This window comes from Phyllobates terribilis, unplaced genomic scaffold (genome assembly GCF_046119375.1).
Source record: "Phyllobates terribilis strain yellow unplaced genomic scaffold, ASM4611937v1 Scaffold_5__5_contigs__length_657084704, whole genome shotgun sequence".
NCBI lineage: Eukaryota > Metazoa > Chordata > Amphibia > Anura > Dendrobatidae > Phyllobates > Phyllobates terribilis.
The window spans coordinates 13,971,069-13,993,119 of record NW_027362765.1 but is presented as its reverse complement, the minus strand read 5'-3'; the positions used below and the strand labels follow the sequence as shown (position 1 = coordinate 13,993,119).

The 22,051-nt window shown below is 42.7% G+C and overlaps 1 protein-coding gene across 1 annotated transcript; it reads left to right on the top strand.

Moving 5' to 3' along the window:
* Positions 1–9,460: 9,460 nt before the first annotated feature.
* LOC141270541 (uncharacterized) lies at positions 9,461–20,173 on the top strand. The gene is made up of 7 exons (XM_073680599.1): positions 9,461–9,868; positions 10,039–10,188; positions 10,318–10,497; positions 10,571–10,694; positions 10,778–10,875; positions 11,074–11,164; positions 15,517–20,173. Exons 2-7 carry the CDS (start codon positions 10,111–10,113, stop codon positions 16,650–16,652), a joined length of 1,707 nt encoding a protein of 568 aa, XP_073536700.1. The 5' UTR covers positions 9,461–9,868; positions 10,039–10,110; the 3' UTR covers positions 16,653–20,173.
* The last annotated feature ends 1,878 nt before the right edge of the window (positions 20,174–22,051 follow it).

The window sequence follows — 22,051 nt, the reverse complement described above, 5'->3', positions numbered from 1 at the left end:
GCTGCTGCTTTGGCTGTGGTGATTACACAGAGGAGCTGAGGGGTTTTGGAGGCGCTGATAAGTGGATGTTCCTGAATGAGGGCTGCACAGGGGGATTTTGTAGGTGTGAGGAAGGAGGGGTTGCTGTTACTTGCATGGGGCTGCCTGTGGAAGAAGGACGAAGGGGGATGTTACTTGCATAGGGCTGTGTGCTGGGAGTCTGTGCGGGGAAGGAGGGAGCCCTGTTACTTGCATGGGGCTGCGTTCTGGGGGTCTGCATTGGAAAGAAGGGGTGCTGTTACTTGCATGGGGCTGTGTGTTGGGGGTCTCCGTGGGGAAGGAGGGGGTGCTGTTACTTGCATGGGGGTCTACGTAGGAAGGAGGGGGTCCAGTAACTTGCATGGGGCTGCATGCTGGGGGTCTGCATTGGAAAGAAGGGGTGCTGTTACTTGCATGGGGGTCTGCGTGGGGAAGAAGGGACCCCTGTTACTCGCATTGGGCTGCGTGCTGGGGGTCTGCATTGGAAAGAAAGGGTGATGTTACTTGCATGGGGCTGCGTGTTGGGGGTCTGTGTGGGGAAGGAGGGGGTGCTGTTACTTGCATGGGGGTCTGCGTAGGGAAGGAGGGGGTCCAGTTACTTTCATGGGGCTGCATGCTAGGGGTCTGCGTGAGGAAGGAGGGGGGTGCTGTTACTTGCATGAGGCTGGGGGTCTACATGGGGAAGGAGGGGGTCCTATTACTTGCATGGGGAAAGAGGGGGTGCTGTTACTTGAATGGGGATCTGCATGGGGAAGGAGGGGGGCTGTTACTTGCATAAGGCTGGGGGTCTACATGGGGAGAAAGGTGGTCCTGCTACTTGAATCTTGCTGCGTCTTGGTGTGCATTGGAAAGGAGGGTGTGCTGTAACTTGCATGGGACTTCGTGCTGGGGGTGTGCATTGGAAAGGAGGAGGTGCTGTTACTTGCGTGGGGCTGTGTGCTTGGGGTCCTGTGTCTTCTCTCCCCCTCCCCCCGTGTCGTCCCCTTCCTTCCTCCCCCCCGTGTCGTCCCCTTCATTCCTCCCCCCCGTGTCGTCCCCTTCCTTCCCCCCCGTGTCTGTCGTCCCCTTCCTTCCTCCCCCCCGTGTCTGTCGTCCCCTTCCTTCCTCCCTCCCTGTGTCTGTCGTCCCCTTCCTCCCCCCCGTGTCGTCCCCTTCCTTCCCCCCTGTGTCGTCCTCTTCCTTCCCCCCGTGTCGTCCCCTTCCTTCCCCCTGCCCGTGTCGTCCCCTTCCTTCCCCCTGCCCGTGTCGTCCCCTTCCTTCCCCCTCCCCGTGTCGTCCCCTTCCTTCCCCCTCCCCGTGGCCTCCCCTTCCTTCCCCCTCCCCGTGGCGTCCCCTTCCTTCCCCCTCCACGTGTCTGTCACTTCCTCTCCCCTTTTTGCCTGCATATGTCGCCCCTCCCCCCTTTATCATTGCCATTTAGGGGACACCGCGTGGTTTCACAGCTCCTCTGGTTATCAATATGCGGCCTCTTGGGCCTATTCATTTTTTGCCATCATCTTGCAGGGAGCCCCACAGGCCGTCTCCTGTGGTCATTTCAGCTTGGGGGGACATCGCTCCCTCAGGGAGATATGGATGGCTCATATGGACACCACCTCCCTGACCCTGGTACAGTACAGACCAAAAGTTTGGACACATGCGTCGTCCCCTTCCTTCCCCCCTGTGTCGCCCCCTCCCCCCGCATCATCCCCTTCCTTCCTTCCCCCTTGCGTCGTCCCCTTCCTTCCCCCTCCTCCCGCGTCGTCCCCTTCCTTCCCGCTCCCCCCTCGTCGTCCCCTTCCTTCCCTTCTCCCCTTTTTCCCTGCATACACCACGTGCAGAATTATTAGGCAAATGAGTATTTTGATCACATGATATTTTTTATACATGTTGTCCTACTCCAAGCTGCATAGGCTTGAGAACCAACTACCAATTAAGTAAATCTGGTGATGTGCATCTCTGTAATGAGAAGGGGTGTTGACTAATGACATCAACACCCTATATAAGGTGTGCTTAATTATTAGGCAACTTCCTTTCCTTTGGCAAAATGGGTCAGAAGAGAGATTTGACGGGCTCTGAAAAGTCCAAAATTCTAAGATGTCTTGCAGGGGGATGCAGCAGTCTTGAAATTTCCAAACTTTTGAAGCGTGATCACAGAACAATCAAGCGTTTCATGGCAAATAGACAATAGGGTCGCAAGAAGCGTGTTGGCCAAAAAAGGCGCAAAATAACTTCCCATGAATTGAGGAAAATCAAGCGTGAAGCTGCCAAGATACCATTCGCCACCAGTTTTGCCATATTTCAGAGCTGCAACGTTACTGGAGTATCAAAAAGCACAAGGTGTGCGATACTCAGGGACATGGCAAAGGTAAGGAAGGCTGAAAAACGACCACCTTTGAATAAGAAACATATGATAAAATGTCAAGAATAGGACAATAAATATCCTAAGATTGATTTTTCAAAGGTTTTATGGACTGATGAATTGAGAGTGACTCTTGATGGGCTAGATGGGTGGGCCAGAGGCTGGACCAATAAAGGGCAGAGAGCTCCACTCCAACTCAGACGCCAGCAAGGTGGAGGTGGGGTACTGGTATGGGCTGGTATCATCAAAGATGAACTTGTGGGACCTTTTCGGGTTGAGGATGGAGTGAAGCTCAACTCCCAGACCTACTGCCAGTTTCTGGAAGACAACTTCTTCAAGTAGTGGTACAGGAAGAAGTCGGTATCGTTCAAGAAAAACATGATTTTCATGCAGGACAATGCTCCATCACATGCATCCAACTACTCCACAGCGTGGCTGGCCAGTAAAGGTCTAAAAGAAGAAAAAATAATGACATGGTCCCCTTGTTCACCTGATCTGAACCCCATAGAGAACCTGTGGCCCATCATAAAATGTGAGATCTACAGGGAGGGAAAACAGTACACCTCTCGGAACAGTGTCTGGGAGGCTGTGGTGGCTGCTGCACGCAATGTTGATCGAAAACAGATCAAGCAACTGACAGAATCTATGGATGGAAGGCTGTTGAGTGTCATCATAAAGAAAGGTGGCTATATTCATCACTAATTTTTTTTGTTTTTGCATGTCAGAAATGTTTATTTTTAAATTTTGTGCACTGATATTGGTTTACCTGGTGAAAATAAACAAGTGAGATGGGATTATATTTGGTTTTTATTAAGTTGCCTAATAATTCTGCACAGTAATAGTTACCTGCACAAACATATCCTCCTAAGATAGCCAAATCAAAAAAAACCCACTCCAACTTCCAAAAATATTAAGCTTGGATATTTATGAGTCTTTTGGGTTGATTGAGAACATAGTTGTTGATCAATAATAAAAACAATCCTCTAAAATACAACTTGCCTAATAATTCTGCACACGTGTATGTCGCCCCCCATTGTCATTGCCATTTAGGGGACATCGCGTGGTTTCACAGCTCCTCTGATTATCAATTTATGGCCTCTTGGGCCTATTCATTTTTTGCCATCATCTTGCAGGGAGCCCCACAGGCCGTCTCCTGTGGTCATTTCAGCTTGGGGGGGACATCGCTCCCTCAGGGAGATCTGGATGGCTCATATGGACACCACCTCCCTGACCCTGGTACAGTACAGATCAAAAGTTTGGACACCTTTTGCTTTGATGACTGCTTCGCACACTCTTGGCATTCTCTTGATGAGCTTCTAGAGGTAGTCACCGGAAATGGTTTTCACTTCACAGGTGTACCCTGTCAGGTTTAATAAGTGGGATTTCTTGCCTTATAAATAGGGTTGGGACCATCAGTTGTGTTGTGCAGAAGTCTGCTGGATACACAGCTGATAGTCCTACTGAATAGACTGTTAGAATTTGTATTATGGTAAGAAAAAAAGCAGCTAAGTAAAGAAAAACGAGTGGCCATCATTACTTTAAGAAATGAAGGTCAGTCAGTGCGAAAAATTGGGCAAACTTTGAATGTGTCCCCAAGTGCAGTTGCAAAAACCATCAAGCGCTACAAAGAAACTGGCTCACATGAGGACCGCCCCAGGAAAGGAAGACCAAGAGTCACCTCTGCTTCTGAGGATAAGTTTATCTGAGTAACTAGCCTCAGAAATCGCAGGTTAACAGCAGCTCAGATTAGAGACCAGGTCAATGCCACACAGAGTTCTAGCAGCAGATACATCTCTTCAACAACTGTTAAGAGGAGACTGTGCAGCAGGCCTTCATGATAAAATAGCTGCTAGGAAACCACTGCTAAGGACAGGCAACAAGCAGAAGAGACTTGTTTTGGCTAAAGAACACAAGGAATGGACATTAGACCAGTGGAAATCTGTGCTTTGGTCTGATGAGTCCAAATTTGAGATCTTTGGTTCCAACCACCGTGTCTTTGTGCGACGCAGAAAAGGTGAACGGATGGCCTCTACATGCGTGGTTCCCACCGTGAAGCATGGAGGAGGAGGTGTGATAGTGCGGGGGTGCTTTGCTGGTGACACTGTTGGGGATTTATTCAAAATTGAAGGCATACTGAACCAGCATGGCTACCACAGCATCTTGCAGCGGCATGCTATTCCATCTGGTTTGCGTTTAGTTGGACCATCATTTATTTTTCAACAGGACAATGACCCCAGACACACCTCCAGGCTGTGTAAGGGCTATTTGACCAAGAAGGAGAGTGATGGGGTGCTATGCCAGATGACCTGGCCTCCACAGTCACCAGACCTGAACCCAATTGAGATGGTTTGGGGTGAGCTCGACCGCAGAGTGAAGGCAAAAGGGCCAATAAGTACTAAGCATCTCTGGGAACTCCTTCAAGATTGTTGCAAGACCATTTCCAGTGACTACCTCTTGAAGCTCATCAAGAGAATGCCAAGAGTGTGCAAAGCAGTCATCAAAGTAAAAGGTGGCTACTTTGAAGAACCTAGACTATAAGACATATTTTCAGTTGTTTCACACTTTTTTGTTAAGTATATAATTCCACATGTGTTAATTCATAGTTTTGATGCCTTCAGTGTGAATGTACAATTTTCATAGTCATGAAAATACAGAAAAATCTTTAAATGAGGTGTGTCCAAACTTTTGGTCTGTACTGTATATCTCGGGGTTACAAGATGGAATGCCCTCTAGTGGCTGGGCGTATACTTATGCTCGTGTCCGCTAATGTATTCAACCAGAAAGGAATTTTATGGTAAATACAGAAATCACCTTTTTCAACAATTTTTACAACTACACCGCATGCAGAATTATTAGGCAAATGCGTACTTTGATCACTTTGATACTTTTTATACATGTTGTCCTACTCCAAGCTGCATAGGCTTGAGAGCCAACTACCAATTAAGTAAATCTGGTGATGTGCATATCTGTAATGAGGAGGGGTGTTGACTAATGACATCAACATCCTATATAAGGTGTGCTTAATTATTAGGCAACTTCCTTTCCTTTGGCAAAATGGGTCAGAAGAGAGATTTGACGGGCTCTGAAAAGTCAAAAATTGTGAGATGTCTTGCAGAGGGATGCAGCAGTCTTGAAATTTCCAAACTTTTGAAGCGTGATCACCGAACAATCAAGCGTTTCATGGCAAATAGCCAACAGGGTCGCAAGAAGCGTGTTGGCCAAAAAAAGGTGCAAAATAACTGCCCATGAATTGAGGAAAATCAAGCATCAAGATGCCATTCGCCACCAGTTTTGCCATATTTCAGAGTTGCAACGTTACTGGAGTATCAAAAAGCACAAGGTGGGCGATACTCAGGGACATGGCCAAGGTAAGAAAGGCTGAAAAACGACCACCTTTGAACAAGAAACAAAAGATAAAACGTCAAGAAATATCTTAAGACTGATTTTTCAAAGGTTTTATGGACTGATGAAATGAGCGTGACTCTTAATGGGCCAGATGGATGGGCTAGAGGCTGGATCAATAAAGGGCAGAGAGCTCCACTCCGACTCAGACGCCAACAAGGTGGAGGTGGGTTACTGGTATGGGCTGGTATCAAAGATGAACTTGTGGGACCTTTTCGGGTTGAGGATGGAGTGAAGCTCAACTCCCAGACCTACTGCCATTTTCTGGAAGACAGCTTCTTCAAGCAGTGGTACAGGAACAAGTCGGTATCGTTCAAGAAAAACATGATTTTCATGCAGGACAATGCTCCATCACATGCATCCAACTACTCCACCCCGTGGCTGGCCAGTAAAGGTCTAAAAGAAGAAAAAATAATGACATGGCGCCCTTGTTCACCTGATCTGAACCCCATATAGAACCTGTGGTTCATCATAAAATGTGAGATCTACAGGGAGGGAAAACAGTACACCTCTCGGAACAGTGTCTGGGAGGCTGTGGTGGCTGCTGCATGCAATGTTGATCGAAAACAGATCAAGCAACTGACAGAATCTATGGATGGAAGCTGTTGAGTGTCATCATAAAGAAAAGTGGCTATATTGAGCACTAATTTTTTGGGGTTTTGTTTTTGCATGTCAGAAATGTTTATTTCTAAATTTTGTGCACTGATATTGGTTTACCTGGTGAAAATAAACAAGTGAGATGGGATTATATTTGTTTTTTTATTAAGTTGCCTAATAATTCTGCACAGTAATAGTTACCTGCACAAACAGATATCCTCCTAAGATAGTCAAATCTAAAGAAAAAACACTCCAACTTCCAAAAATATTAAGCTCGGATATTTATGAGTCTTTTCGGTTGATTGAGAACATAGTTGTTGATCAATAATAAAAATAATCCTCTAAAATACAACTTGCCTAATAATTCTGCACACAGTGTAAAGCGCTGGGGACTCGGGTACGAAAGGTTTTTGTATTCCTTGGCCCTAATGTCCAGCGTGGCTGAATTCTACTTATTGATCTGTAAAGTTGATTGCTCTACATTTGTATGTATAAATATATTTATATCTGTCTCCTTTTTGTTATAAATAATTCTATGTGTTTTAATAAAAATATTTGAGAACTATGGGCCGAATTTTCATTTATAGAATTATAAACCTTGGTGTGATATTAGTGAAGAGAAACTGCAGGTGGATCTGTATCAGGGCGTGTTCACACATTGCGATTTGTTCGGGAAACGATCAGCAGCAAAGTCCTCACATGTAGAACTGCACTAAATCATTCAGATCTCACTGACAGTTTCTTTTGTCAGCTCAGCACGCAAAAAATAAGCCCTCACACTCGCTTATGTGACTTGGCTTTCCATGTGGCCCATACAGTCTGATTAGCTGTCCAGGTCATATATGGGGCAAAACATTTTTTGACACATTTTTTTTGTTTATAAAGAGGCATTTTCGTAAAGTTGCTTTTCACTGAGCATCTGACTGCTGGTGCTGCCGCTGCTCCATAGGACAGGCTATGGCAGAGGTCACATTACTTATTTTACAGAGCGGTAAAAGTGCGCCTCTTACAAGCATGAGTATAGAGAACTTGTTTTCACCGGATAACCCCCTATCGCCCGTCCTATCTGGCACAATGCAGCACTTTTATCTCATGTAGAATTGAGCAGCAGTGCACATGCTCAGTCTGACCTCCATTACCACCCTAAGGGGCTCTCAAGCGATGCTGTTTTTTTTCTGGCAGCCACATAGCATTGGTCCTACTTCTTAAGGCGCGTCTATGTTTCCAGTATGTGTGGTGTTTGTTTCCACACGTACTGGAGACACTGACACACGTAGACCCATTTTAATGAATCGGTTTGTGCACATGTCAGTGTTTTTCCTCAGACCGTCTGTCAATAGCCAAAACACTGCCCTCAAAACGTCCTGCACAGTGATGACACATGGATAACTTCCGTGTGACACGTACTGGAGCCTGAGATTCTGCGGTACAGTTAGCGCTGTTCCCGGGTGCTGAACGCTGCCCTTATCATTGTCCCCTGCTTGCGCTGCAATCAGGGCTAACAAGGGACAATGTTGAGGGTAGTATTCAGCCCCCGCTCTGTCCAGCAAGTGTAAAAATAAGAATAAAATAAAAAAATCCTTATACTCACCTGTCCTAAGTGTCCCACTCTGTCCGCTCACAACGAGGAGCCAGGGAGAATGACTCGCTGCAGCAAGTGAGCCTCGGGCCTGCGCTGGGCTCTGGAGTGACAGGGCACCACTTGGTGAGCTCAGCGAGTCATTCTCCCCATCGTGAGCGGTCAGCTGGATTACAGTGGGGGACATCTTTGGCAGGTGAGTATAAGAACTTTTTTATTTTATTCTTATTTTTACGCCAGGACACAGCGGAAGCGGAATACTACTCTCATCATTGTCCCTTGCTAGTGCTGATAGCAGCGCAAGCAGGAGACAATGATGAGGGCAGCGTTCAGCACCCGCCGCTTGGGAACAGCACTAACTACTCTGATTCCCACGCACCGGTACGTGTGATACTGATGCGGTACATGGTTGCCACACATATCACGGACACTGATATCTCCAGTACTGCAAATATCCGGACATGTGAAAGAGGCCTAATTCTGTAACAGGGATAAAAATTTCCCATTTTTCCAAGCAGTGTGAGTCATACACTCACTGATCAGCAAGTTATCACCTGTCTCTAGGATCGGTGATAACTTGTTTTCACTATACAAACCCTTTAAGGCCCATAAACACCCAATCCCTACAATCCTATGGTTGAAAGCTCTCTCATGACTATCATACAGGAGTGCTTACCCAAACGTTCTTGTGCTCTCTATTAGAGAGCAGGTGTCAAACTCCTCTGGTGGCGGCTTATCTTCAGAGAGAACAAGATGATCAACTACTGGAATTCTTCCAACACCCAGATCCTTTTCTCCCCTGACCTCAATTATCAAGGAAGAGGCGGGAAGCCCCAATACACGTCAGATTGTTGGCTGATCCTGCCGACTTTAGCTTTATGTATATGGAAGCCTTAGTGTAATCTGTATAAGGGCTCATTCAGACGTCCATTCACCTCGGTCTGATCTCAGAATGCAATGCATGGACTTGACAAGGCTCTGCCGCCCAGAGCGTCACAGCCTCCTAGAAATATATGAAGCCTCATGCTTGGGTCGAGCCCCCACGGCCAGGACGTGCATTGCATTCCAAGATGTGTATGGATGTCTGAATGAGCAATGATAGACAGTACTGTGTGCCCAGAAATCATGAACCTCAGTACAGCAACTCCGATCTAGTCATCTCTGTAGTGAGACAGCTACAATGGAGTTGCTGTATGGAGGATGTCCTTATTCTGTGTCCAGAAATCTTGAACCTCAGTGCAGCAACTCTGATCTATTCCTCTCTGTAGTGAGACAAAACTCAGGACCTAGTCCATTAGCCCACTAGTTCTAGTATTAAAACACTCACAGGGACCCTGGTCCTTAAGCCGACTGGGACTTGGCGTTCTCATAGAGAAATAGCCGACTGTGTGAGAAAGCTAAATCCCAGTAGACAGAAGGACCTGGTCCTTTAGCTGACTTGGATTTAGCCACAACCAGAGTCCTGCATCCACTGAGGCCCCTGATCATGTGACCCCTGACTCCTCCCCTCCTGTGACCTCATCACAGGTCCTGTGCGCACAGAGCAGCCATATATGTGGTGGCGGCTCTGCAGGTGGAGGTATGTGGAGATCCCCCATTACTGGAGCATTAATACTAGATATATATTGCACAGGGGATATTGCAGCCGATTCCCACAAGAAGAATCCTGGAAACACAGAATTAGAGATGATTATTTCTCAGCAGTTTCTATAGGACTTAATACATTCCTGATTCCGGAGAGTAATATAAATACAGCAGAAAACAGAGGAGTAAAGTTCCGAGAAGAAGCTTCATAGAAAGACCCTGAAGTTACAGATGTCGTTTAACCCTTTGGGAGGAAGTGATTCCAGAGAGTAAATCCAGAACTCGTCTCTGTAGAAGTTTACTGCGTTGTGATTGTGAATCTGCTGCGGTCGTCTCTTCTAGACTCCGAGGTAGAAACTGCTTGTTGTCTGTGGTCTAAAATATATAGGTTTTATTAGTAGAAGAAAACTAAATACTGTAAAACAATAAATCTCATATGTTTCCCCTTATTGTCTCCAGTAATTGTATTATTACACAGGATTTTTATGATGTTACATCAGCTTATCTACTTCTCATTCAGGTCCCTACAATATCAGATCCTCTCAGTGAAGATCTTCTAGATAACCAAATTTTTCTGATTTACACATCAAGGATGGATATGGACAGGGATGAGATGACGGAGAGGATATTACACCTCACCCTAGAGATTCTATTCCGGCTTACTGGAGAGGTGAGAGATTCTGATGACGTCACATTACATCATTCTTATCTATGGGAATAACAGATGGACAGAACTGGAGAGGTGAGGACTCTGGAAATGTCTGTAGTGAGATTTATTAACGTGTCTCTCCATAACCAGGATTACACAGTAGTGAAGAAGACCTCTAGTGAGTGCTCTCAGGACCCTCTGTCTGAGGGATGGGGAAGACCCCTGAGCCCAATCACGGGGCCTCCACCTCACCTCCTGATACATGAGGACATCAATGACCAGAAGATCCTAGAACTCACCTACAAGATGATTGAGCTGCTGACTGGAGAGGTGACACTGCTGGGACATTATACAGTAATGCTATGAAGGGATAGGGGGATGACTGTATTATTGTATGTGTCAGGTTCCTATAAGGTGTCAGGATGTCTCCGTCTATTTCTCCATGGAGGAGTGGGAGTATTTAGAAGGACACAAAGATCTGTACAAGGACGTCATGATTGAGGTTCCCCAACCCCTCACATCACCAGGTAATAGACAGGACTAAATACACATGGCCTATAATTATCTGTATGTAAAGAATGAATTCAGTCCCTGTATGTGTTTCCTCCAGTTCAATCCAGTAAGAGGACAACACCAGAGAGATGTTCCCATCCTCTTCTTCCACAAGACTGTAAACAAGAAGATCCCAATATTCCTCAGGGTCAACAGGTAGATGGAGAGAAGGTGTCATGAGATCTCCCCTATGATGTGTAGACGGCTGTGAAGGTCTTGTGCTCAGTCTTGCTTTATCCACCAGTATTATATGTTTTATACTTGTGTGATGAGATCAGTGGAGATGGCAGGATTAGAGCTGATCATAGATGTGACTTCTCCATCTATCTGTGACTTTTAAAATATTTGTTTCAGGGTGAAGATCTGACCCATATTAATACTACGGAGGCATATGTGAGGGGTGATAAGTGGTGTAAAGAGGAGATTCCTACATATGACTACCCAGGTGAGTAGTATCCACTAAATGCAGAGAAGTCACAGATTCTTCTCCGTCACCGGCTGTGGCTGCTTTATCAGTGGTGTAGTCCGGCAATATTACAATTGTGTGATCACCATTTTGCATCTAGACCACAACATTCTCTTCCACCCAAAACTGTTCAAATGACTTTGGACAATAAGATCCCTTTTTCTATAGACCTTACAACCTGGAGGCTCCACCTACCTCCTGGGATTAGATGGTGCTGACCCTTACCTGCCCAGATCTGTAAACTACAAAGCCAAATGACAGTGTATGTAGAATGTGCTGACAAGTTAGAAAATCTCTTGAAGAAAAATATTATGATGGGCCTGTAAGAGAAAGTGGAGGGTAATGATGCTGTTGGCTTCCTAGAACCCTGATATCTTGTTCGATGAATCTACCTTCTCTCTCTTGTTCTGACATTTGACTATCTACGTATTAAAAATCCTTTTCATTCATGTCTCCTGATTAACTTTCTTTAGAAGAGGAAACGCGTTGCGTTTTGTAAGGATATGTGGCTAAGAGCACTTTATCTGTTTTTTGAAGTACACATGACAAAGCGCATTGTATCTGAGCTTTAAAATAGATATGGCAAAGAGCACTTTATTTATAAATCATGAATTCTACATGCACCTGAAATAGTTCTATTTATTGCTGGAAGATGTAACTATTGATAGCGTTGAGCATTGAATATAGAACATTTTTGGTTATGAACTTTTTTCATGTGGTACGAGCTCTATGAACTTTTTTTTTTCTAGTTCATGGGGTTTAAGCTCTATATGAACCAGATGAAGTATGACTGCTTGCCTATAATAGAATGAGATTTTTATTCGATCTACACTTTCTTCAGCTAATCTACGTAAGTCTTTTAAGATTAAGAATTGGCCTTAGGCAATAATAAGGGTCTGTACCTAATTCATAGTATGTTTCATGAGCATATAATGGCTATAAATGATTACGTGATGTATCTACCTTAAGACTAATAGTCACATTACAGCTATAGTCTGTTAGAGAAAAATCTTTTTTTTTCCTACTGATCCTTTTAGTTTTACCTTCTCCCTTAATTTAGGGCTCTATAGGGAAAGTAGGGAGAGCTGTCGAGGTGTGGGGGCGCCACTGCGCAGGAATAGAGTGCCAAACTCCACTGGTCAGGAAGGAGTAAGTTTGAGAAACTGAATAGGGAAATGACAAGGCCCCTATACACTGTGTGCAGAATTATTAGGCAAGTTGTATTTTAGAGGATTATTTTTATTATTGATCAACAATTATGTTCTCAATCAACCCAAAAGACTCATAAATATCCAAGCTTAATATTTTTGGAAGTTGGAGTGGGTTTTTTTTGATTTGGCTATCTTAGGAGGATATCTGTTTGTGCAGGTAACTATTACTGTGCAGAATTATTAGGCAACTTAATAAAAACCAAATATAATCCCATCTCACTTGTTTATTTTCACAAGGTGAACCAATATCAGTGCACAAAATTTAGAAATAAACATTTCTGACATACAAAAACAAAAACCAAAAAATTAGTGATCAATATAGCCACCTTTCTTTATGATGACACTCAACAGCCTTCTAGCCATAGATTCTGTCAGTTGCTTGATCTGTTTGATCAACATTGCGTGCAGCAGCCACCACAGCCTCCCAGACACTGTTCTGAGAGGTGTACTGTTTTCCCTCCCTGTAGATCTCACATTTTATGATGGACCACAGGTTCTCTATGTGGTTCAGACCAGGTGATCAAGGGGACCATGTCATTATTTTTTCTTCTTTTAGACCTTTACTGGCCAGCCACGCTGTGGAGTAGTTGGATGCATGTGATGGAGCATTGTCCTGCATGAAAATCATGTTTTTCTTGAACGATACCGACTTCTTCCTGTACCACTGCTTGAAGAAGTTGTCTTCCAGAAACTGGCAGTAGGTCTGGGAGTTGAGCTTCACTCCATCCTCAACCCGAAAAGGTCCCACAAGTTCATCTTTTGATGATACAAGCCCATACCAGTACCCCACCTCTACCTTGCTGGCGTCTGAGTCGGAGTGGAGCTCTCTGCCCTTTACTGATCCAGCCTCTGGCCCATCCATCTGGCCCATCAAGAGTCACTCTCATTTCATCAGTCCATAAAACCTTTGAAAAATCAGTCTTAAGATATTTCTTGGCCCATTCTTGACGTTTTATCTTATGTTTCTTGTTCAAAGGTGGTCGTTTTTCAGCCTTCCTTACCTTGGCCATGTCCCTGAGTATCGCCCACCTTGTGCTTTTTGATACTCCAGTAACGTTGCAGCTCTGAAATATGGCAAAACTGGTGGCGAATGGCATCTTGGCAGCTTCACGCTTGATTTTCCTCAATTCATGGGCAGTTATTTTGTGCCTTTTTTGGCCAACACGCTTCTTGCGACCCCGTTGGATATTTGCCATGAAACGCTTGATTGTTCGGTGATCACGCTTCAAAAGTTTGGAAATTTCAAGACTGCTGCATCCCTCTGCAAGACATCTTACAATTTTGGACTTTTCAGAGCCCGTCAAATCACTCTTCTGACCTATTTTGCCAAAGGAAAAGAAGTTGCCTAATAATTAAGCACACCTTATATAGGGTGTTAATGTCATTAGTCAACACCCCTCCTCATTACAGAGATGCAGATCACCAGATTTACTTAATTGGTAGTTGGCTCTCAAGTCTATGCAGCTTGGAGTAGGACAACATGTATAAAAAGTATCATGTGATCAAAATACTCATTTGCCTAATAATTCTGCAAACTGTGTATATTGTTTTTAATTGATGTTTTATTCTACATGGTTGTTTATATCTTTATTAATACTTAGTAAAATTTAAGTTTTAATTATCTCTACATAAGTACTCTATCCTACGGTGAGCTTGTTTTGATTCCACTAGTACTTTGATCACCCTATTGGTTGTGAGTCCCTTCACGACCTTAGAAGTATTCATACGTCCAGGTCGGTAAGTACGTATGGATACGTCCGGGCGATTTAGCATGCACAGGAGCTATACACACGTGCGATCGCCACCGGGTGTTAGCTGACTTGACAGCTGACACCCGACACTCTGTGCACCGCTCCCAGCACTTTAACCTCCTAAATGATGCGATTGATATCCATCGCAACATTTAGAAGGCAGGGGGAGGGAGCCCCCTCTGCCCTCCGATCGGCGCCCCTGCGCTTTCCGATCGTTGCCAATGGTGAACCGATGTCGTCATGAGTCACCAGAGCTACCAAACTTGTTATACCATGTCAGAGCAAGTTTTTCTGTCAGTGCAGTGCTGAGTTTGTAAAGAATGGTAATGCTCCTGCATTGCTATGTTTTATAAGTGATCAGACTGCAAAAAGTGATAGTCCCATAGTGGGACAAAGTAAAAAAAAGTGAAAACATTTTTTAAATATTAAAAAAAAAAAAAAAAAAAACACAAAATAATAATAAGTATATTACATATATATATATATATTTTTTTTTTTATATATATATATATATATACATATATACATACATACATACACAGGTGCATCTTACAAAATTAGAATATCATCAAAAAGTTAATTTATTTCAGTTCTTCAATACAAAAAGTGAAACTCATATATTATATAGAGTCATTACACACAGAGTGATCTATTTTAAGTGTTTATTTCTGTTAATGTTGGTGATCATGGATTACAGCCAATGAAAACACAAAAGTCATTATCTCAGTAAATTAGAATACTTTATAACAACAGCTTAAAAAATAATTTTAAAATCCGAAATGTTGGCCTACTGAAATGTATGTTCAGTAAATGTACACAATACTTGGTCGGGGCTCCTTTTGCATTAATTACTGCATCAATGATGCGTTGAATGGAGGCGATCAGCCTGTGGCTCTGCTGAGGTGTTATAGAAGTCCAGGTTGCTTTGATAGCAGCCTTTAGCTCGTCTGCATTGTTGGTTCTGGTGTCTCTCATCTTCCTCTTGACAATACCCCATAGATTCTCTATGGGATAGAGGTCAGGCGAGTTTGCTGGTTAATCAAGCACAGTGATACTGTTGCTTAATTGGCCAGCTGCATGTGTCGCGGCTGTTAGAAAGCTGTGACCCATGCAGGGATTGCCTAACAGCCCGACACATGCAGCCGCAGTGACTCAAACATAGATGCCGAGCACACCGAAACTACTCGGTGAGCACCCAAATGTGCACGTTTAAAGGAATAAACGAGCAAGCTTGCTCAACACTAATGAATAATTTTATTTTTTTCACATAACTTGACATTTTTATGAACAGTTTAAGTAGAAATGTTCAAAAATATAAAAGTCAAGGATATTTTATTAACAAAAAATTAATTGATTTTATTTTTGACAGATGACTGTACCAGGAGATCAGAGGGACAGCTGACATCTTCAATTTTCAAATCAGATGATTTTGAGATCGCACAGGATACAATTGAAGTGAATGCCATTACTCCAGATATACAATCATCCCTTCACAGCAAAGATCTGTCATCTGATCCTTTTAAACATGTCCTGTCTTCTGATTCATTACCGACTACTAAGGAATATCAAAGTCACAAAATAAGTATTAAAAAACGAATTGCTCTTAAAGCAAAGAAGCCATTTTTAAGTTCAGAATATGGAAGTAGTTTTCCCCTCGAAATGTCTTTTCTAAAACCTCAAAACATTCACACAGCGAAAAATAGATTTTCTTGTTCCAAATGTGGTAGATGTTTTAACCAGAAATCAGATCTTGTTAGTCACCAGAGAATTCACACAGGGGAGAAGGCATTTTCATGTTCAGAATGTGGAAAATGTTTTGTGAAGAATATATCTCTTCTCAGTCACCAGAGAATCCACACAGGGGAGAAACCTTTTTCATGTTCAGAATGTGGGAAAGGTTTTACAGAGAAAACAAATCTTATAGCACATCAGAGAACTCATACAGGGGAGAAGCCATTTTCGTGTTCAACATGTGGGAAATGTTTTGCAAAGAAATCAAATCTTATCAAACATCAAAGAATTCACACTGGGGAGAAGCCTTTTTCATGTTCAGAATGTGGAAAATGTTTTAACCAGAAATCAGATTGTGTTAATCACCAGAGAATCCACACAGAGGAGAAGCCTTATTCATGTTCAGATTGTGGGAAATGTTTTGTTCAGAAATCACATCTTAATACACATCAGAGAACTCACACAAGGGAGAAGCCTTTTTCATGTTCAGAATGTGGGAAATGTTTTGTACAGAAATCACATCTTAATGCACATCAGAGTACTCATACAGGGGAGAAGCCTTTTTCATGTTCAGAATGTGGGAAATATTTTACACGGAAATCAACTCTTAATGCACATCAGAGAAGTCACACAGGGGAGAAGCCTTTTTCATGTTCAAAATGTGGGAAATGTTTTAGCCAGAAAGTGCATCTTGATAACCCCCACAGAACCCACACAGGGGAGAATGCCGCAGCTAAACCCAACTGGTCTCTGTACAGACTCGAAAGGCCCTAGCTGCACAACTAATAACACCACCTCGCTAACTCCCTAATAGGCCGTTGAGGAGTTTCTCGTACTTCCTGAGGAACCAGAAGGGAGGCCACAACCCACTGTCAACAAGTGGAAAGCAAAATGTGAATTAAGATTCCAAAACCCTGAGTGAGAAACTAAAACACATTCATACAGAGCAAAGAAGACAAGCTAATGAGAACCAAAATAAAAGGAACAAGTATAACTTCCCAGAAATCTAACAGTGGTAGAAGGAAAAGGTACTGGGATGAAAAGCAAAGAGACCGGGAGAATAGTTTCACCTTTGTGGTGAAACTTACAAAATTCATCCTCACCCACAATTACTTTGAATTTGATAACAACATATATCTACAGAAGATTGGTACAGCAATGGGAAGTAACATGGCTCCACAGTACACAAATCTTTTCATGGCCAAGCTTGAAAGTTACTTCTTGTCCTCATGTTCTCGATGAATCAACACGCGAAATGAGCGTAGAGGTACTGGGCAGTGTGGTACTTCAAATATGGCACATGGTTTGTAATAATTAATATGGTATAAGCTATTTGGACTGCCAAGGTCACTATTCAAATTAATTTTTTGGATTTGGAAATTAGCAAGGATTGATATGTGCATAGACCTGTTTAGTGACAAACTGTGTACTAATTATATATAAGGAATAATGACTAATGGTGGTCATATGTGACTGGATGTATCTATGTTTGATAACATTGTGCTGTTATACTGTCATTCTTGTCCCACACTGCCCTTCAGGTTTTAAGGGATTTTTTAGGGGCAAGTTTTTATTTCTTTTTCTGTTTGCTGTGTTTTATAAAGATTTCTAATTTTCTAATCAATCTAATGTTGAGAATATAATTCTTTATTTAACCATGGGGGTGCAATTGAGATACTGATTTAGTTTGGGGTACTCCCATCTAATGATCAAATGGATCTGTATATCCTATTTGTGTTAACTCATCAGGCCTCCTGCCTACTTCCATTACATTGACGATATTTTAATCATCTGGACGGAATCTGAGCAACAGCTTAAGACGTTCCATGAACCCTTTAATCAATTTCATCCACCATCAACTTAACACTCAACTACTCCTGTACTGAAATTAATTTTTTGAACATCTTCATTAAGCTAAAGAAAAATTAAATAGAGACATCCGTGTACCAGAAGCCAATTAACCGTCTAACATACCTTAAATGGGTCAGTTTCCATCCAAAAAACATAAAAAACTCTATTGTCTACAGCCAAGCCATCAGATACAATCAAATAGGTTCCAACCCTATGAATAGATACAAACACCTTGGTGGCCTCAGAAAGAACTTTTTAAATGAGGGCTACCATACCAGAACAATTGAAAAACAGATTGCAAGAACCACCAGAATATCAAGAAATCATCTCCTACATTTCAAAACTAAACAAGAAAGCAACCGGGTGCCTATAGTAGTCATCTACAATCCAAATCTGGAGGTGCTACGGGGAGCTGCACGGAAATTGCAACCTCTATTACAAAAAGTATCACTGTCAGAAGCTCCCTGTCCTCTCCAACAGCTACAGGAACATTTCCTTGCAACCAGAAAAAATGTAAAACCTGTCATTTATAATGACCACGGACAAGATAGATTCCCAACTCACATCCCACAAGATCCCAGGTACTTTCAGCTACATCACATCTAATGTAGTGTAATTAATTATAGGTACCAAATGTCCAACTGGGGATCTCTATGTAGGGGAGACAGGGCAACAACTTAGAACAATGATGAATTATCATCGCCACACAATAAAAGAAAAAATAATATATCTACCTGTGGCCAAACATATTTTTATCCCTGATCAAAGCATCATGGACATGAAATTACTTGTTTTAAAAGGTAACTTCAAATCTCAGAGAGACAGAAAAATTTGGAAGTACAAACTTAAGACAGAGAGCAGGAATTAATGTGTCGCATGGATTTATGTCTTTCTACATCAACTAAGAGATGTGTTCCTCAGACCATTTGGGGGCATCACAATGATGGACCAGGCCTCAATCACAGGACAATAAAACTTTCACACTCCATATCTATGAACTGTTCCAATATTCACGGCCACAACTGCTTCTCCCTCTCCCATACTGATAGTTCTGCTTCACGCCACTTGTCGTATCTATTGCATTATTCCTGTGCCCTGTTGTGTATAAATATGTGACTCTTCAGAATTTGTGTTCTACTATGCTTGATGAAGAGACCTGAGTAATCTGGAAAGCTTGCAATTTGTTACCTTTTAATGGCTAACTGAAAAGATGGTATCAATCACTGAGGAATCTCAAATTTTAATATTTTTCTCCAAATAGCAATTTTACGATCTCTCCACAGGTGTTCAATGGAATTTAGATCCGAACTCATTGCTGGTCACTTCAGAACTCTCTAACAATTTGTTTCTACCCATTTCTGGGTGCTTCTTGAAATATGTTTGGTGTCATTGTCATGCTGGAAGACCCATGACCTAGAACGCATACCCAGCTTTCTGACAATAGACACTACATTGCCACACAAAATCCTTTGGTAATCTTCAGAGTTCATGATGTCTTGCACACAGTCAAGGCACCCAGTGACAGAGGCAGCAAAACAACTCCAAATATCTTTGAAACTCCACCATATTTGACTGTAGGTACTGTGTTCTTTTCTTTTTAAGCTTCATTCTGTTTTCGGTAAATAGTACAATGATGTGCTTTACAAAAAAGCTCTATCTTGGTCTAATTTGTCAACAAGACGCTTCCCCAGAAGGATTTTGGCTTACTCATGTACATTTTGGCAATCTGAAGTTTTATCTTTTTTATGCCTTTGTGTCGGCAGTGGGGTCCTCCTGGCTCTCCTGCCACAGTGTTTCATTTAATTTAAATATTGATGGATACTTCACGCTGGCACTGATGCACCGTGAGCATGCAAGACAGCTTGAATTTCTTTGGAACTTTACTGTGGCTGCTTATCTACCATCTGGACTATCCTGTGTTGCAACATTTTGTCAATTTTTTTCTGCTGTCCACATCCAGGGAGATTAGCTACAGTGCCATGGGTTCTAAATGTATTGATTATGTTTTGCACCATGGACAAAGGAACATCCAGATCTCTGGAGATGGACTTGTAACCTTGAAATTGTTGATATTTTTCAACAATTTTGGTTCTCAAGTCCTCAGGCAGTTCTCTTCTCTTTCTGTCCTCCATGCTTAGTGTGGCACATGCATGCTCACAATGCAAAGATTGAATCAACTCTTTTATCTGGTTTCAGGTGTGATTTTCATGTTGCCCACACCTGTTACTTGCCAGAGATGAGTTTGAATGAGCTTCACATGCTTGATCCAAAGTTGTTTACCCACAATTTTGGCAAGGTGTCAACTATTTTGTCCGGCCCATTTTTGATTTTGTGTGAAATTATGTTCAATTTGCCTTTTTTTCTCTGTTTTTTGTGTTGTTACAATACACACAAAGGAAATAAACATATGTATAACAAAACATGTGTAATTGCAATAATGTTCAGGGAGAATTACTTCATTTTCTGAAACAATTTCAAGGGAGCCAACACTTTGACCATGACTTGTTTTTGTTGCCTTTTTAATTTGTTGCAGCATTTCATCCTCTCCTGTTAGTTTTTTTCTAGTTTGCTGGTCACATGACCTTTTTTGCCTATTTAATCCTGCTCCGCCCTCCTGGCCTTGCTGGACTTCATTTTAATTTCTACTCTTGAACTAGCTTGGTGCTCTGTTGCCTTTCTCAGTCAGTTTTGCTGGGTCTTCGGACCTCTATGTTCTTTGTTGTTTGTGTGTCTTATTTCTGCTACAATTTCTGCTAGGAGGTGTCCATCTTTCTCCCAGTCCCTAGTGCTTGTAGGGATCCTTCCCTCACATCTATAGGTCTTCGTTCAGACTAGCCGAGGACTTTAGCGGGTCTGATCGCAGGATCAGGTTCTCCATTACATCGTAGGGATCCAGCTTAGTTCTATTGTAGGGACAGATCTCCTGTCTTTCCTTAGTGCTTGTAGCAGATCATAACAGTAAGTCCAGCCCAAAAAAAAATTTCTCTAAGGAAAGACCTCCAGTTTCCATCATGGTCTCGGTTCAGGATTTGGCTCAACGCTTGCAGGGACTCTCTCTGGAGGTGGCCAAGCTCCAACAACACGTGAATAGCTGTTCTGGAGCACATTTTGTAGAGCCAAAGGTATGTCTGCCTGATCTATTTTTTGGTGAACAACAAGATTTTTTTTCCTTTAAAAATGCTTGTTTATTGTATTTTCGTTTAAGACCCGGATCCTCTGGTGATGAATCACAGCGCATAGGGTTCATAATGTCACTTTTGCGCAAAGAACCTCAGGGATGGGCCTTTTCTCTCCAACCTAGTGATCCGTGCTTTAGATCAGTGGATAGTTTTTTTTCTGCTTTGGGGTTGTTGTATGATGATCCTGATCGTGTCTCACCTGCTGAGTCCGAATTAAGACTTTTGAGGCAGGGATCAGGTAATGTGGAAAATTATTGTACTCACTTCCGTTGGTGGTCTGCACAGGTGGAGTGGAACGATTCAGCTTTGAAAAGTTTGTTTCTTGCGGGGCTAGGTGAAAGGGTTAAGGATCTGCTGATTGCTTATCCTTCACCTGGAAACTTGCAGGAGGCAATGTAATTAGCTATACGGGTGGACAGGAGACTGCGTGCAAGGGTTAATGAGAGTAAATCCTCTGCTATGTCAGCTCCGAGTCTTGAGAGGGTCTGTACTGACATTGGAGAGCCGATGGAGATTGGGGCGATGTCACCCCGCTCTCAGGAAAAAGGCTGCAGATTTTCTGAAGGTTTGGGCTTTTATTGCGGTGGATCTGACCATTTTATTAAGAACTGTGTGCTTCGTATGAACAAAGAAAAAAAAAAGGTCAGTTACGCCCGTATAGCCTGTTTAAATACTAAGGGTGTACTTCTTTCTGCTACTACCACTGCTCAGTAGGAGTTAATTGAATTTCGGGTATTTGTGGATTGTGGTTCTACTCTGAATGTGATTGATGGGGGATTCTTGGAAAAACTTAAATTAAAACCCAAACCTTTGTCATCCCCTATTGCCGTGGTTTCTGACGATGGCTCTCCCTTATAGAGTGTTACTCACAAGGTCTGTGAATTTCCCCTCACTATTAATGGTATTCACCAAGAGAATTTGGATTTGGTAGTATTAAATAATTTGCCTTCTCCTGTAGTGTTGGGGTTACCCTGGTTAAAATTGCACAATCCTGTACTGGATTGGTCTACCAATGAAATTAAGTCCTGGAGCCCTAAGTGTTATGACAAGCATTGTAACGGGTGCATTGCTGCTGTGGATAAAGGGGAATTACCTGTGCCTATTCAGGATTTTTGGAAAGTTTTTTCTGAGAAGGAATCACAA

Bases quoted from the DNA above. Each gene is read 5' to 3' on its own strand.
- LOC141270541 (XM_073680599.1), top strand. From the start codon at position 10,111: ATGGATATGGACAGGGATGAGATGACGGAGAGGATATTACACCTCACC. The intron at 10,498-10,570 runs GTGACACTGCTG...TGTATGTGTCAG, and splicing joins TTGAGCTGCTGACTGGAGAG to GTTCCTATAAGGTGTCAGGA. The intron at 11,165-15,516 runs GTGAGTAGTATC...TATTTTTGACAG, and splicing joins TCCTACATATGACTACCCAG to ATGACTGTACCAGGAGATCA.